Source organism: Colias eurytheme, chromosome 23 (genome assembly GCF_061535395.1).
Source record: "Colias eurytheme isolate Ceu_HAF_F1 chromosome 23, ilColEury1 Martin Lab GWU primary, whole genome shotgun sequence".
NCBI classification, from domain to species: domain Eukaryota; kingdom Metazoa; phylum Arthropoda; class Insecta; order Lepidoptera; family Pieridae; genus Colias; species Colias eurytheme.
In genome coordinates this window covers 1,522,741-1,536,524 of record NC_143002.1, presented here as the reverse complement: position 1 = coordinate 1,536,524, position 13,784 = coordinate 1,522,741, and the positions used below count along the sequence as shown (strand labels likewise).

Below are 13,784 nucleotides of genomic sequence, written 5' to 3'. Positions count from 1 at the left end.
TCGGGTTAGTTAGTGCCTTGGTTAGTGCATTTATAAAAGCCTTGAAAGAGGTTCCTTGAAAGTATATATACATTGGTCCACATCGACCAATGTCGATTGAAATTGATCAATCGATAGGTATGGTAATAACTGAATTCATTGACTGACTCAGGTAGTAACTGATTTTTTTAAGGAAGGAAACAAAAAAAGAAGTGATTTAATAGGAATATACAATGAAACAAAATATTATTGTACAACTACTCATTCCTACTTCCCTACTAATATTATAAATGCGAAAGTAACTCTGTTTGTCTGTCTGTTACGTTTTCCCGCTTAAACCTCTCAACCGATTTTGATGAAATTTGGTACAGACAATCTTAAGGCCCTGAGAAAAAACACAGGCTACCTTTTATCAAAACACCACGCGGGCGGAAGCTAGTACTTATTTAATATAAACTAAAGTTTGAAGTTTGCGATTGAAAAAATGATGTGTAAATTAACAATCGAACCGACAAAAGTGCAATCGAAAAAGAAAGAAATTGATTATTTTTTAATGACATTCCTGCCTAATCATTATCGACTAAAAATTTACAAATAATGATTAATGTTTATTTTCAGGGCTGATGTAATTCAAACACTGACAATGGTTTTAGTGAGCGGTGCGTTTATAATACAGGCTACGATCAAGTCTGGTGGTCCAGTAAAGGTTGTAAGAGATAATATTGAAGGAGGAAGGATGAATTTCTTCAAGTGAGTTAAAGACATTCATAAACACTGTTAGATGTAACTTTTGATCTCTTTTGATTTATATTAATATTTTTGTTGATGAATAGTTGTCAATATAGTTGTCACTATTTCCTAACCGAACATGCTTAGCTGTCGAATGCTACAAAATGCCGCTTTCCTTTGAATCGTGGTGCATTCGTACGAATCGTGCCTAGAGGCTCAGACGTTGTTTATACGACGTTTTGACCCAACTACCCTCATTTGGCTAATAGTCGTTAACTTACTGCAATTTGTTATCAACTGTCTACAATCAGGCAGTTATGTAGCACAAATCATACACCGTAGAAAATTATATCTAATGACTCTTCAAAGCTTAACAATAAAATGGCATATTTGGCTTTAAAATAGTTTCAATTTTTCCAAATACACGATTTCACATTCACATTTATAAAATCTCCGAATAAATTACATCAAGATGAATTAAAATGAAAGTTAATAATAATAAACCAAACTCTCCATCTTAATCGACCGCCTCCTTGGTACAGTGGTTGACGCGTGAGCGTAGCACCGAGGGGTCCTGGGTTCGACTCCCAGTGGAGACGAAGAAAAAAATAGTTTGGAAAATCCAAAAGTGCACGCCTCATAATTTTTTTTTAATAATTATTTATTAATTATTATTTTTGTTTATTTAATAACAATTAAACCACATCGAATCAGACCCTGAAAAATGAAAGGGTTCTATTCCTGAGCATACTCAAGCGTAAGAGAAAAAAGATGTAAAATTTTCGTCGGCGCCATATTGAATTTTAGTTTTGACCTCATATTGGTTAATAGATACCCCAATAACCATGAAAATGACACCCATGACGAAAATATGTAAAATTTTCGTCGGCGCCATCTTGGATTTTAGTTTTGACCTCATATTGGTTAATAGCTACCCCAATAACCATGAAAATGACACCCATGACGAAAATGTGTAAAATTTTCGTCGGCGCCATCTTGAATTTTAATTTTGACCTCATATTGTTTAATAGCTACCCCAAAAACCATGAAAATGACACCCATGATGAAAAGATGTAAATTTTTTGTCGGCGCCATCTTGGATTTTAGTTTTGACCTCATATTCGTTAATAGCTACCCCAAAAACCATGAAAATGACACCCATCACGAAAAAAAGTCAAATTTTCATCAGCGCCATCTTGGATTATAGTTTTGACCTCATATTCGTTAATAGCTACCCCAAAAACCATGAAAATGACACCCATGACGAAAAGATTTCAAATTTTCGTCGGCGCCATCTTGGATTTTAGTTTTGACCTCATATTGGTTAATAGCTACCCCAAAAACCACCCACATTTGCAAATGTGTTTGCTACTTAGGAAAAGTTCAGATTTAAAGATATAAGTAGGTAATGTGACGAATTTAATTTATTTCATTCGGACTGTTTCTCGGAATAACATACATTTACTAAGAATTGCATACGATGCCGGTTTTAATATATTGCCGGTAACATAATATTATGTATGATAATAATTCTTAAAAAAGTATTTTATACATTTCTTAAAAAGCTTCGATATTGTATACAATAATACAATAATTCATATTCAAATTGTTGTAAAATAGTCACACTTTTTTAAGTTGGTTGAATACACTAAAATACTTATAAGGATCGTACCTACTAATAAAAGTAACAAAATGAATTTTTAAAGTTCCCAGTAATCTTCTGGAATCAATTTCAATAAAAATATAAAAATTCACTTCAAAAAAAAAAAAACAGCCGAGTTTTTTTTTGTTTATTTAATAACAATTAAACCACATCGAATCAGACCCTGAAAAATGAAAGGGTTCTATTCCTGAGCATACTCAAGCGTAAGAGAAAAAAAAAGATTCGATTAGTAAAGTATTTCGGTCGCTATCGTGTTAACAAGAAAAAGGATCCGCACATACAGACACACGGACGTCCAAGACAGAACTTTTTTAAACTGTTTTTTAACTAGTTTAAATAACAAAAATGACATCAAAAATATCATGAACGTTAAAAATAGTGCTTTTTCTTAATATGTGTGTGTATGTATTATCTTACAAGTGCAATGTATGATACATAAAGACATTTTAAGTTTGAAAAATCAGATGTTTTGCGCGAAGCGACAGTAGTACCCACCTCAACGCTTCGCTTATGAGGCGTGCAATAATGTCTTGGTCTGGTAGGACACAGAAGGCTGATCACCTACTTGTCCCTAAAGAAAATCCATCAGTGAAACAGATGTATAATGCATCTGCCCCTTACCCCACTTGGGGACATGGGACTTCACTTTTCACTTTTTTCCATCTTAATCAATAACCCTTCTAACGATATCTATTTACATTCCAGTTTCACGTGGGACCCAACAGTACGCGTGGACACCTTTTCGGCCATCCTTGGCCAACTCTTCATGTCCGTATCCATCTACGGTTGCCAACAAACATTGGTCCAACGTTATTGTTCCATGCCAAGCGAAGCCAAAGTCAGGAAGATCCTATTGGCCAATGTTCCTGCCTTCTGTATTCTATTCAGTTTGTCCTGGGTAGTTGGAATGGCGTTATATGGCCTATATAGATATTGTGATCCGCTAATGAGTGGCAGAATTAGTGAACCCGATGAAGTTTTGCCTTTTTATGTGCAAGATCAGTTTGGTTTCTTGCCTGGAATGCTGGGGTTGTTCTTGGGCAGTATCTTCAATGGGGCTTTGAGGTGAGATATAGTTTTTTATAATTCTTAGGTTATCGTTTATAATATGTTAGTTTAAGGGTGCTATAACAGTTTTTTAACAAAAACCGCTATTTTACGGTACAATTTTAACTCGAAGCACTTACACGTGAGAACAAAGTAATATCTTAATTTAAAGATAATATATTCAGTTCTACGATCATCTTATAAAAATTGTACGACGTCATACAAAATTGTCACTGAAATACGATTTTCCCAGCACAATGATCGCATAAAATGCAAAAAAATGGGGTCTAAACCGGTACACTTTTAAGAAAATTAAAAGCCTAATCTATCTTCTTACCTATAAATTATTGAGGGATATATAGTCCTTTATAGATTGTGATAATTTTTTTGTATCTAAATCAAAATTTTATTTCAATTATAAGCTAAATTAAAAATACTTGTCGATTTCTTCATACATTTTGCTCTCGCGGGTCGTCAGACCGCGCTCAGAAGCGCTCTTGGAAGGACGGGTGTATCGCTCCTCGTCCCAAAAATAAAAACGAATTAGAAAAAGATTATTGTGCGTATACTGTCGTTTTCGTGATTTGAAATATTTGATACTTTATAAGAGTAAACTGTATAAGTTTCATATTCCAGTTATTTGTAATTTAAAATTATGTTTTAAAAATTATGTTGACTGAGATCCTCTTTTTTTATGGGTTGTTGAACGGATTGGTGGGGTAAAGCAATTTGACAAAACTTAAATCCAAAATGGCGCCGACGAAAATTTGCCATCTTTTCGTCATGGGTGTCATTTTCATGGTTTTTGGGGTAGCTATTAACCAATATGAGGTCAAAAATAAAATCCAAGATGGCGCCGACGAAAATTTTACATCTTTTCGTCATGGGTGTCATTTTCATGGTTTTTGGGGTAGCTATTAACCAATATGAGGTCAAAAATAAAATCCAAGATGGCGCCGACGAAAATTTTACATCTTTCCGTGATGGGTGTCATTTTCATGATTTTTGGGGTGTATATTACGCAATATGAGGTCAGAACTAAAATCCAAGATGGCGCCGGTGAAAATTTGACATCTTTTCGTCATGGGTGTCATTTTCATGGTTTTTGGGGTAGCTATTAACCAATATGAGGTCAAAAATAAAATCCAAGATGGCGCCGACGAAAATTTTACATCTTTTCGTCATGGGTGTCATTTTCATGGTTTTAGGGGTAGCTATTAACCAATATGAGGTCAAAAATAAAATCCAAGATGGCGCCGACGAAAATCTGTTATTTTATTTTAGTTTACTTCTTTATTATTAAGAAAATTACACCTATGACGAAAAGATGTCAAATTTTCGTCGGCGCCATCTTGGATTTTGGTTTTAACCTCATATTCGTTAATAGCTACCCCAAAAACCATGAAAATGACACCCATCACGAAAAAAGTCAAATTTTCGTCGGCGCCATCTTGGATTTTAGTTTTGACCTCATATTTGTTAAGAGCTACTCCAAAACCTTGAAAATGACACCCATGACGAAAAGATGTAAAATTTTCGTCGGCGCCATCTTGGATTTTAGTTTTGACCTCATATTGGTTAATAGCTACCCCAAAAATTACCCACACTTGCAAATGTGTTTGCTACGTAGGAAAAGTTCAGATTTAAGAGTATCCTAGGTAATGTGTTATGTGACGAATACCTATAATTTATTTCATTCCGACTATTTTTCGGAATAACATACATTTACTAAGAATTGTATACAATGCCGGATTTAATACAGTGCCGGTAACATCATATGTATGATAATAATTCTACATTTCTTAAAAAGCTTTGATATTGTATACAATTCATAGATTATTATTCAATGAAATAATGATGTAAAATAGTCACACTTTTTTAAGTTGTTTGAATATACTAACATACTTATTAGGATCGTACCTACTAATAAAAGTAACAAAATGAATTTTTAAAGTTCCTAGTAATCTTCTGGAATCAATTTCAATAAAAATACATAATATTAAAAATTAAAAATAATATCAAGTATGAAGATGGTCTATAAAATGGAATGCGCTATGTTTACGTGAGCGTGATATTGCCGCGAACAAAGTTACGTCGTTAGATACCTAAATTTGAGTAACGCAGATTTGTGACAGCGTCCTTAATCTATACTTAATATTATAAAGAGGAAAGGTTTGTAATTATGTATGTATGTATGTATGGTTTTCACGCATAAACTACTGGACCGATTTTGATAAAATTTTGCACAGATAATCTTTAGACCCTGAGAAAGAACATAGGCTACCTTTTATTACGAAATATGTACCACGGGCGAAGTCGGGGCGGACCGCTAGTCTATACTAAAGCTAAAGAGTTTGTTTGTTTGAACGCGCTAATTTCAGGAACTACTGGTTGGATTTGAAAAATTATTTCGGTGTTAGATAGCCCATTTATCGTGGAAGGCTATAGGCTATATATCATTTCGCTAAGACCAACAGGGGTGGAGCACTGCGGGTGAAACCGCGCGGCACAGCTAGTATTATTATAATTTAGATTATGCTAAAAATATGTTTAAAATATTTGTTAAATAAATACTAAATACCGGTCAGTAAAATCCTATTCCTGATTTGAAGTATTTTTTGGCATTATAAATCAACGTTAGCATGTCCGTGTTAGGTTTTTCTTTTTGAGTAAAACAATCTTCATTGATATCTACTTTAAAACTTCATTTAATGATGTTGATAGTCGTTTCTGTCCTACTTTAACAACACAAGTAATTGGTGTATTTTCATATAATATTGTTACAGTTTTATGGTATCCAATATAAACTCATTGTCCACGGTAACATGGGAAGATTTTATCTCAACTGCACCAGCGTTCAGGGGCATAAGTGACAAACAACAATTGACGATCATTAAGGTCATTGGCGTCATTTACGGTAAGCATGATTTAGTTTTACTGCTATAGTGTGTATTTTTTGTAACGAGAATGGTTTTTTTGTTTACGAATCGAATCTACAGCTCAGAATTGCAATTATGAACAATAATGATCAATCTGAACATTCAAATCAAGAAGATTCAACAAAATCGTTAAGACAAATAAACGTCGCAATTCGCGGTGTTATTACTTGTCTCTATAACCATGCTATAACTTAGGATTGAAGAAATTAAAAAAAATCCTACTTGTCGATAAACTTCCTACCAAGGCCTGCTTGTCTTATTGCTATAAGTAGGTCATTATATTATATTGATATTAGAGCTCTATTGTAATTTTAATTGATAGACCTTACCACCTTAAATAATTATCTTACCTTCTCTAGAAGTTCTACCCGTCAATAAAACGTATCGTAACTAATATCATAAATGCGAAAGTAACTCTGATTGTCTATCTTCTCTTCTCGCCTAAACCACTAAACTGATTTGCACGAAATTTGCCTGACCTGAAGAGCGATATAGGATAGGTTTCATCACGAAAATGTCAAAAGAACGCGAACTATGCGCGTTTTTTCTTTGACGAAAGGCTAGTCTTATAATAATAATTTATCTTATAATTAACCTTCCAGCTGTAACAATAATGGGCATGTCGCTATTCGTGAGTCTGGTCAACGGCGTAGTAGAAGCGAACATGTTAGTGACGTCAGCAACATCAGGTGCTCTGCTCGGCGTGTTCCTATTGGCCGCTCTGTTCCCGATGGCCAATGCGAAGGGGGCCTTGTGCGGGATGGTCATATCGCATGTTCTGACCGTCTGGATGGCACTGGGGAGACTGATTTATGTGGACGCGAAGATGGCCATGCTGCCACTGTCTGTTGAGGTAATGATAATATTATAGGTCAAATTTTAACAATTGAAATGCGAACATGCTTAGTGACGACAGCGACATCAATTGTTCTGCTCGGCGTGTTTCTATTGGCCGCTCTGTTCCCGATGGCCAATGCCAAGGGAGCTATAAGTGGGATGATCATATCGCATGTTCTGACCGTCTGGATGGCGTTGGGGAGACTTATTTATGTGGACGCGAAGATGGCCATGCTGCCGTTGTCTGTTGAGGTAAGAATCAGGTTAGAGATATTTTTTATTTAGGACAATAATTTTTGCACACGGCACAATCTGTTCCCATACTAAGCTTTCGCTTGTGTTATTTAAACCAGATGGCTGATAAACATACATGTATAATTTTTTAATAAATACTTATATAGATAATTAACATCCAGACACAGAGCAAACATTTTTGTTCATCACAAAGAAAAAAAACACAAAGAAGAATTTTGTATGGTACTTTATTTCTGATCTAGTCTCTAAAGGTCAATTCGATATTGAATATTTGATAGTGAATATTTAATTCACTATTAATATGTACCTACCTAATATTAAATCATCCCCAATGAATTTTTACACATAACAAACAATTTAACAATACAATATTCTCTAAAGTTAAATTCTATATTGAATATTTGATTAAATTCATAATTTATCTGTCACATTAAATCATCCCGAATTAATTTTTACCCATAACAAACTTTTTTACACCCTTATTTTACTTTCCAGTCATGTCCAAACGCAACACTAAGTGCACTAAATCCCAAACCAATGGCGGTAGTTGTAAACCGCACACTCACACAATACGCGACTGTGTTCGACGCTATAGACAGCACGCACACACCGAGACCGCCCACTGAGAATCTATTGTGAGTATACTTTGAACATAATCTGTACTAATATTATAAAGCTGAAGAATTTGTTTGTTTGTACGCGCTAATCTCAGGAGCTACTGGTCCGATTTGAAAAATTCTTTCGGTGTTAGATAGCCCATGTGAAAATATATAACAATTTCCAAAAAATAACTAATTTTATTGAATTGAGCTCAAATTATTATGCTATAGTATGGACTAGCGCTGCTTTTAATCTCATTGTTTTATTTAAATATATACACTTGCATGAAAATGGAATATAAACAATTTTAACAACAAATTTGTAAAATATAGCTAAGCTATAAGTCGTAAATAGTCTAATGAGTTAACTATCAATGTGATGTTCTTCATTTTCTTCTAATGAAAATAATATTAATTCAATCCACTCCACTCTTTTGCATTAATTACGTTAAAATCTTATTTTTCCAGATTCGACACTCTCATGAAAGTATACTCCATATCTTACATGTGGTATGCCGTTATAGGCACGCTTGTGTGCGTATTTTGCGGCATCGTGATTGGCTACATCACAGGCACAGACGAGGACAATTTCGACGAACGCCTCATACATCCTTTAGTGGCCAAAATCGCTCGAAAAATGCCCGGAAGACAGCGTACATTCACTACTGTAGAACGCGAAAAAACGTCAGAGGAAAAAGAACCTTCTGACAAGACTGTTGAGACGATAGTCGAGGATGAAAAACCGGCGCTGAAACCGGTGTTTTCTACTAATAATAGCAAAATATTTGATGTATACGATAGCAAAATGTCCCCTATGAGGACGAGACTATGACGAGTTGAGATTGTGTTAGTGTAATTTATTTATTATAGCACTTTGTTTTTCGTAAAGGCTATTTTATGTATGTGTGTGACAATACAGGGATTGTATAGGTTTTGAAAGATGAAATAGCAATATGGAATTGTGCAGAGTATTAAGAGCGCATATTCTATTTAACGCAAGTCAAAAACTCCGCGATCTATTACGATAGATCGCGGCTTGCGCTATCCTTTTACTATGAACAGCATAGGTCCGCAGGAGAGCGCCGAGCAACATGTCCTCTCTCTGGAAAGGCTCGCTGCCGACTGATTTTAATCGGGTCGCGCGCAGTGTTTTATAGTACTTTAAAAAAATTTGTAGAAAAATAATAGAGGTACCTTAGTTGATTTTTTAAATTTTATCTTATAAGTAAGACATTCTTTTATTGCAATATGTATAAATTATATTCAATAAAGTCAAATATCTTGGTGAAAATAATCATTTTGTCGACTATAATTTCTAAAAAAATTCACATTGTTCGGATTTTAATTTCGTAAGTTAGGAGTCCAAAATAAAAAAATCTTTTAACTAACTATTTTAATAAGGATTTTTGCAGTTAGTTAAAAATAATTGTGTGTTAGATCTGTCAGCAATTTCAGATATTTTTAGCTTCGAAATTGACACTAAAAGTGAAATCAAGTAATCATCGGCTCAGTTATCTTGATGGTATTCAGAAATACTGTATTAATTGAAAAAAAACTCTTAACTAACTACATAGACAATAAAATTTCCTAAAATTATTAGTAATTCATATGTTTGTAAGATAAGTGGTTGATGGACAATCTGGTTTGAAAAATCACATATTTGAGCCAAACAGCGCACGGACCGCGTAAACCCTCTTAATCTAAAAAGGTGCCTTTTATTACCTTTTATTCAATAAAAGCAACGAATGAAGCAGATGAATTCGCATTTCATACTCGTCTTGAAGAATAAAAGAAATGTATTTTGAAGTATGAGAGAGATATCTTAGCGTTATAGAGGTGATTATTCAAAATGTTGTATCTCTGTCTAACATCGTCTTGTAAAACTTTTTAAAAGTATGTATATGTATAAAAATTATTAGAGTATTGACGTGTCTGTAATGGTCTGTGACTGTTACAATAAATTGTGTGGATTTGATTACTACTAAAGACCATAATATTATTATGTAGTCTTCTAGTGGCTTGGAAATAAATAATAATATGTATGTATTTATGATGAATATTCTAATTTATATGAATTTTGTGCGTATCAATATTAAGTTTCTGTAGTACAAGCTTTCCTTAGTTTAGGACTAGATGGCGCTGTGATCAAAACGAGGAATGTTTATTGTTACCTATCTAATGTAAAAATACTATAATATGCTTTTGTTTTTCCTGTTGTACAAACAAGTTTGTATAGAGCCTCATATTCGAATCATTACTTACATCTACTAAAAATATTCCACTTATCTCCTTATTGTGTTTGAAATTTGAATATTATCAGAATTGGAATACCATTGTTTTTTTTGAAGTGAAACTTCTTTATGGCGGTTGGAAAAAAAATTAGTGTAACATTTTTTCGTTACGCGTGACATTTTTTCACTCATAGTTGAATCATGCCATCTCACTCTGACGTCTAATCGTGTGTGCGTTAATGTGCCGTTTTTGAACCAAATGTTGTGTTGGTAACCTATCTACACTTTTTTAAGCTATTGCATAGCTTTTACCTCAGACTTTGAGCGCGGCAGCCGAATGTAAATTCCGTAACGAAAAAACCTAACAACCGGCACAGCGATGCGATGCTATGCTTTACCGCGGCAGTCCTCGAGTGCCACATGTATTTTTTTTAATGTATAATATCATCAAAATATGTACGTGATTTTTAATGGTTGTTTCAATACAGGGTTGTGTGTTTTAATGATAATAATCTATACTAATATTATAAAGAGGAAAGGTTTGTATGTATGTATGTATGTATGTATGTATGTATGTATGTATGTATGGTTTTCACGCATAAACTACTGGACCGATTTTGATGAAATTTGGCACAGATAATCTTTAGACCCTGAGAAAGAACATAGGCTACCTTTTATTGCGAAATATGTACCACGGGCGAAGCCGGGGCGGACCGCTAGTATGAAATATTTTTGGAATGTTTATAATATGGAGAAAATGAATTATTAGCAATCGTTAGGAATCTTAAATGACAGTTTGTCTGTGATTATTACTAATATATAGACATTTTATGAATTGTTTAGCATTGTGCCTTATCTAAAGCATTATTTTAAAAGTAGGGACTTTCTTTATTAAGTAATAAGTATGTTTTAAGATAATAAAGTCTAGTTTAATAAATAATAAATATAAATTAGTTCTGTATCTTTGGAGAAATTAAATGTTATTATTATAACATAAACTAATAATATTATTTATATAGGATTTGAACCTGCTACTGCTTGAAGTGTAGTGTTGGCACCTACTAAGCACTTATAGACCAATGGATTTTTTTCGGTTTAAAAATGTTTATAAATGTTTATTCTTATTATTATTGTAAATAATACTATTTAAGTAAATAATAAATACTAATAATATTGATTTAATCTTAGAGTAAGTAGGTTGTTAGAATTTGTGGCCATTTTGAAATGTTATCGCTATTATATATTTTAACGATTTATTTATTATTTTATTTTATGACGAATCAATAATAAAACAAAGTCTTTATAAGATAAATAAGACTCATTCAAAATATATTATCAAGAAATCTATGTAATTGACAAAAAACATAATATATGAACTTATCGTTATAAAGCATTTTCCTATCAATTTTATAACATGTGATGCCATTATTTATGTACTTATAAATCAGTATTAGAATATTGTTACTGTATATTTTTATAAACATATAGAGAAATATAATATTCTAATAATAATAATTAGTCAAAGACATTGTGTTTTATTTCCTACCTTATTGTAAAGAACACAAAAACCATTTTACATTGATAACATTACACCAAACATTCGTTCCACGAATACAAGGAAGAAGAATAATAATACGAAATATATCATTTGTTCTAAACTAGGTACTATTATAAACCTGAAAAGTGTGCTTGTTTGTGTAACCTCAGGAACTACGGGTCACGGTTACGGTTTCAGTGTTGCTTGTAAGCTAGTCCATTTATCGAGTAAGGCTAAGCCTTACTCGATAAATGGACTATAATAATAAATAAATAAATCAAAATAAATCAAGTATAATAGGAACAGTGCTATGCGGGGAAAACCGCGGAGCACAGTTAGTGAACCATATAATCCAATGGAGAGCCTCCTTATTATTTAAAATTGGTTAAATACTCAAAGAGAATTAATGTCCTACAAAATGATATAAACAGCCGTTTCAATAAAAAAAGAACAACCAGTAATTACCTAGACGTATCTAAAACCCAGCGAGTAAGACATCAAAATCCAAAAGCCAAGAGAAGCAAATCGTTTTAACATTATGAATACGAATCAATCGAAGTTTCCGTCATCGGAAAACTTTTTAAAGGCACCCAGATTTATTCCTATTGAAAGTTATCAGAATTTAGAATATGCAAGTCAGTTTGGAGCTAGGGATCGTGATGGATGACGAAGATATTTTTGTGAAGATCTTCTTCAAAAATGGAGATAATAAAAGCTTGTTTAAATGTGAAGGCCAAAAAATAAGGAATGATTTGCGAAAGTCTGCTGAATTTGGAATCACAAGTAGTTATAAAACCTTCAAAGCCGCGTGTGTTTACTAGATTAATATAATATCTAATAAAAAAAATAGATTCGATTTATTTGTTTATTTGTAGTTAAGTAGTTATGGTAACTAATTGAACGCAAAACTATAGAACCGATATCAAATTATATTACCTACGTAAGTATCTCACTCTATAGGTACTGAATATTAGTAGGTACCTATATTATGCAAAACAAAAATTTCGGGTCGACTCGGGTAAAGCTGGCCCTAGTAAGGCAATAGGTACATATATAATCATTTGATACAAAAACGAGTAGGTAGGTACATTTTCAACGAGCACTTATAAACAGCTTTACAGAATCGAGTTTTATCTGATCCCAAAGCCTTGCTAAGTTAGATGGGAAACAATAAATACTCTTATAAATTGTATTTGCAAGCATTAATTCTAACAAATGGCTCGTTCCCACACCCATTCGAAGTTCGACACAGCTCGAGATAAAACTTAACCTGACGTTTGGTGGGACGGATTTGAAGATTTAGAGGCCCTGGTGTTTTTAGGGTTCCGTAGCCAAAATGGCAAAAACGGAACCCTTATAGTTTCGTCATGTCCGTCTGTCCGTCTGTCCGTCTGTCCGTCTGTCACAGCCGATTTACTCGGAAACTATAAGTACTACAGTGATGAAATTTGATGGGAATATGTGTTGTATGAACCGCTACAAAAATATGACACTAAATAGTAAAAAAAAGAATTGGGGGTGGGGCCCCCCATACATGTAACTGAGGGATGAAATTTTTTTTTTCGATGTACATACCCGTGTGGGGTATCAATGGAAAGGTCTTTTAAAATGATATAAAGTTTTCTAAAAAACATTTTTCTTAAAGTGAACGGTTTTTGAGATATCAGCTCTCAAAGTCGTAAAAAGTATGTCCCCCCCCCTCTATTTTTATAACTACGGGGTATAAAATTCTAAAAAAAATAGAGGTGATGCATGCTAATTAACTCTTTCAACGATTTTTGGTTTGATCAAAGTATCTCTTATAGTTTTTGAGATAGGTTGATTTAACTGTAATTTATTATATTTGCTGCTACGGAACCCTTTGTGCGCGAGCCCGACTCGCACTTGGCCGGTTTTATTTATACTTCTATTTATTAAGTACTAGGTTTCCGCCCGCGGCTTCGCCCGCGCAGTCAAAGAAAAACTCGC

General features: G+C 33.5%; 1 protein-coding gene across 1 annotated transcript in view; it reads left to right on the top strand.

Annotated features, from left to right (window-relative positions):
* LOC149898118 (sodium-coupled monocarboxylate transporter 1) overlaps positions 1 to 9,017 on the top strand; it is a 33,676-nt gene extending 24,659 nt beyond the window's left edge. The window contains exons 5-10 of the mRNA XM_090115560.1: positions 598 to 729; positions 3,077 to 3,436; positions 6,205 to 6,335; positions 6,960 to 7,210; positions 7,945 to 8,084; positions 8,517 to 9,017. Of these exons, the coding sequence (XP_089971686.1) occupies positions 598 to 729; positions 3,077 to 3,436; positions 6,205 to 6,335; positions 6,960 to 7,210; positions 7,945 to 8,084; positions 8,517 to 8,880 (1,378 nt within the window). The 3' untranslated portion in view covers positions 8,881 to 9,017. The remainder of the gene's footprint in view (positions 1 to 597; positions 730 to 3,076; positions 3,437 to 6,204; positions 6,336 to 6,959; positions 7,211 to 7,944; positions 8,085 to 8,516) is intronic.
* Positions 9,018 to 13,784: the final 4,767 nt, after the last annotated feature.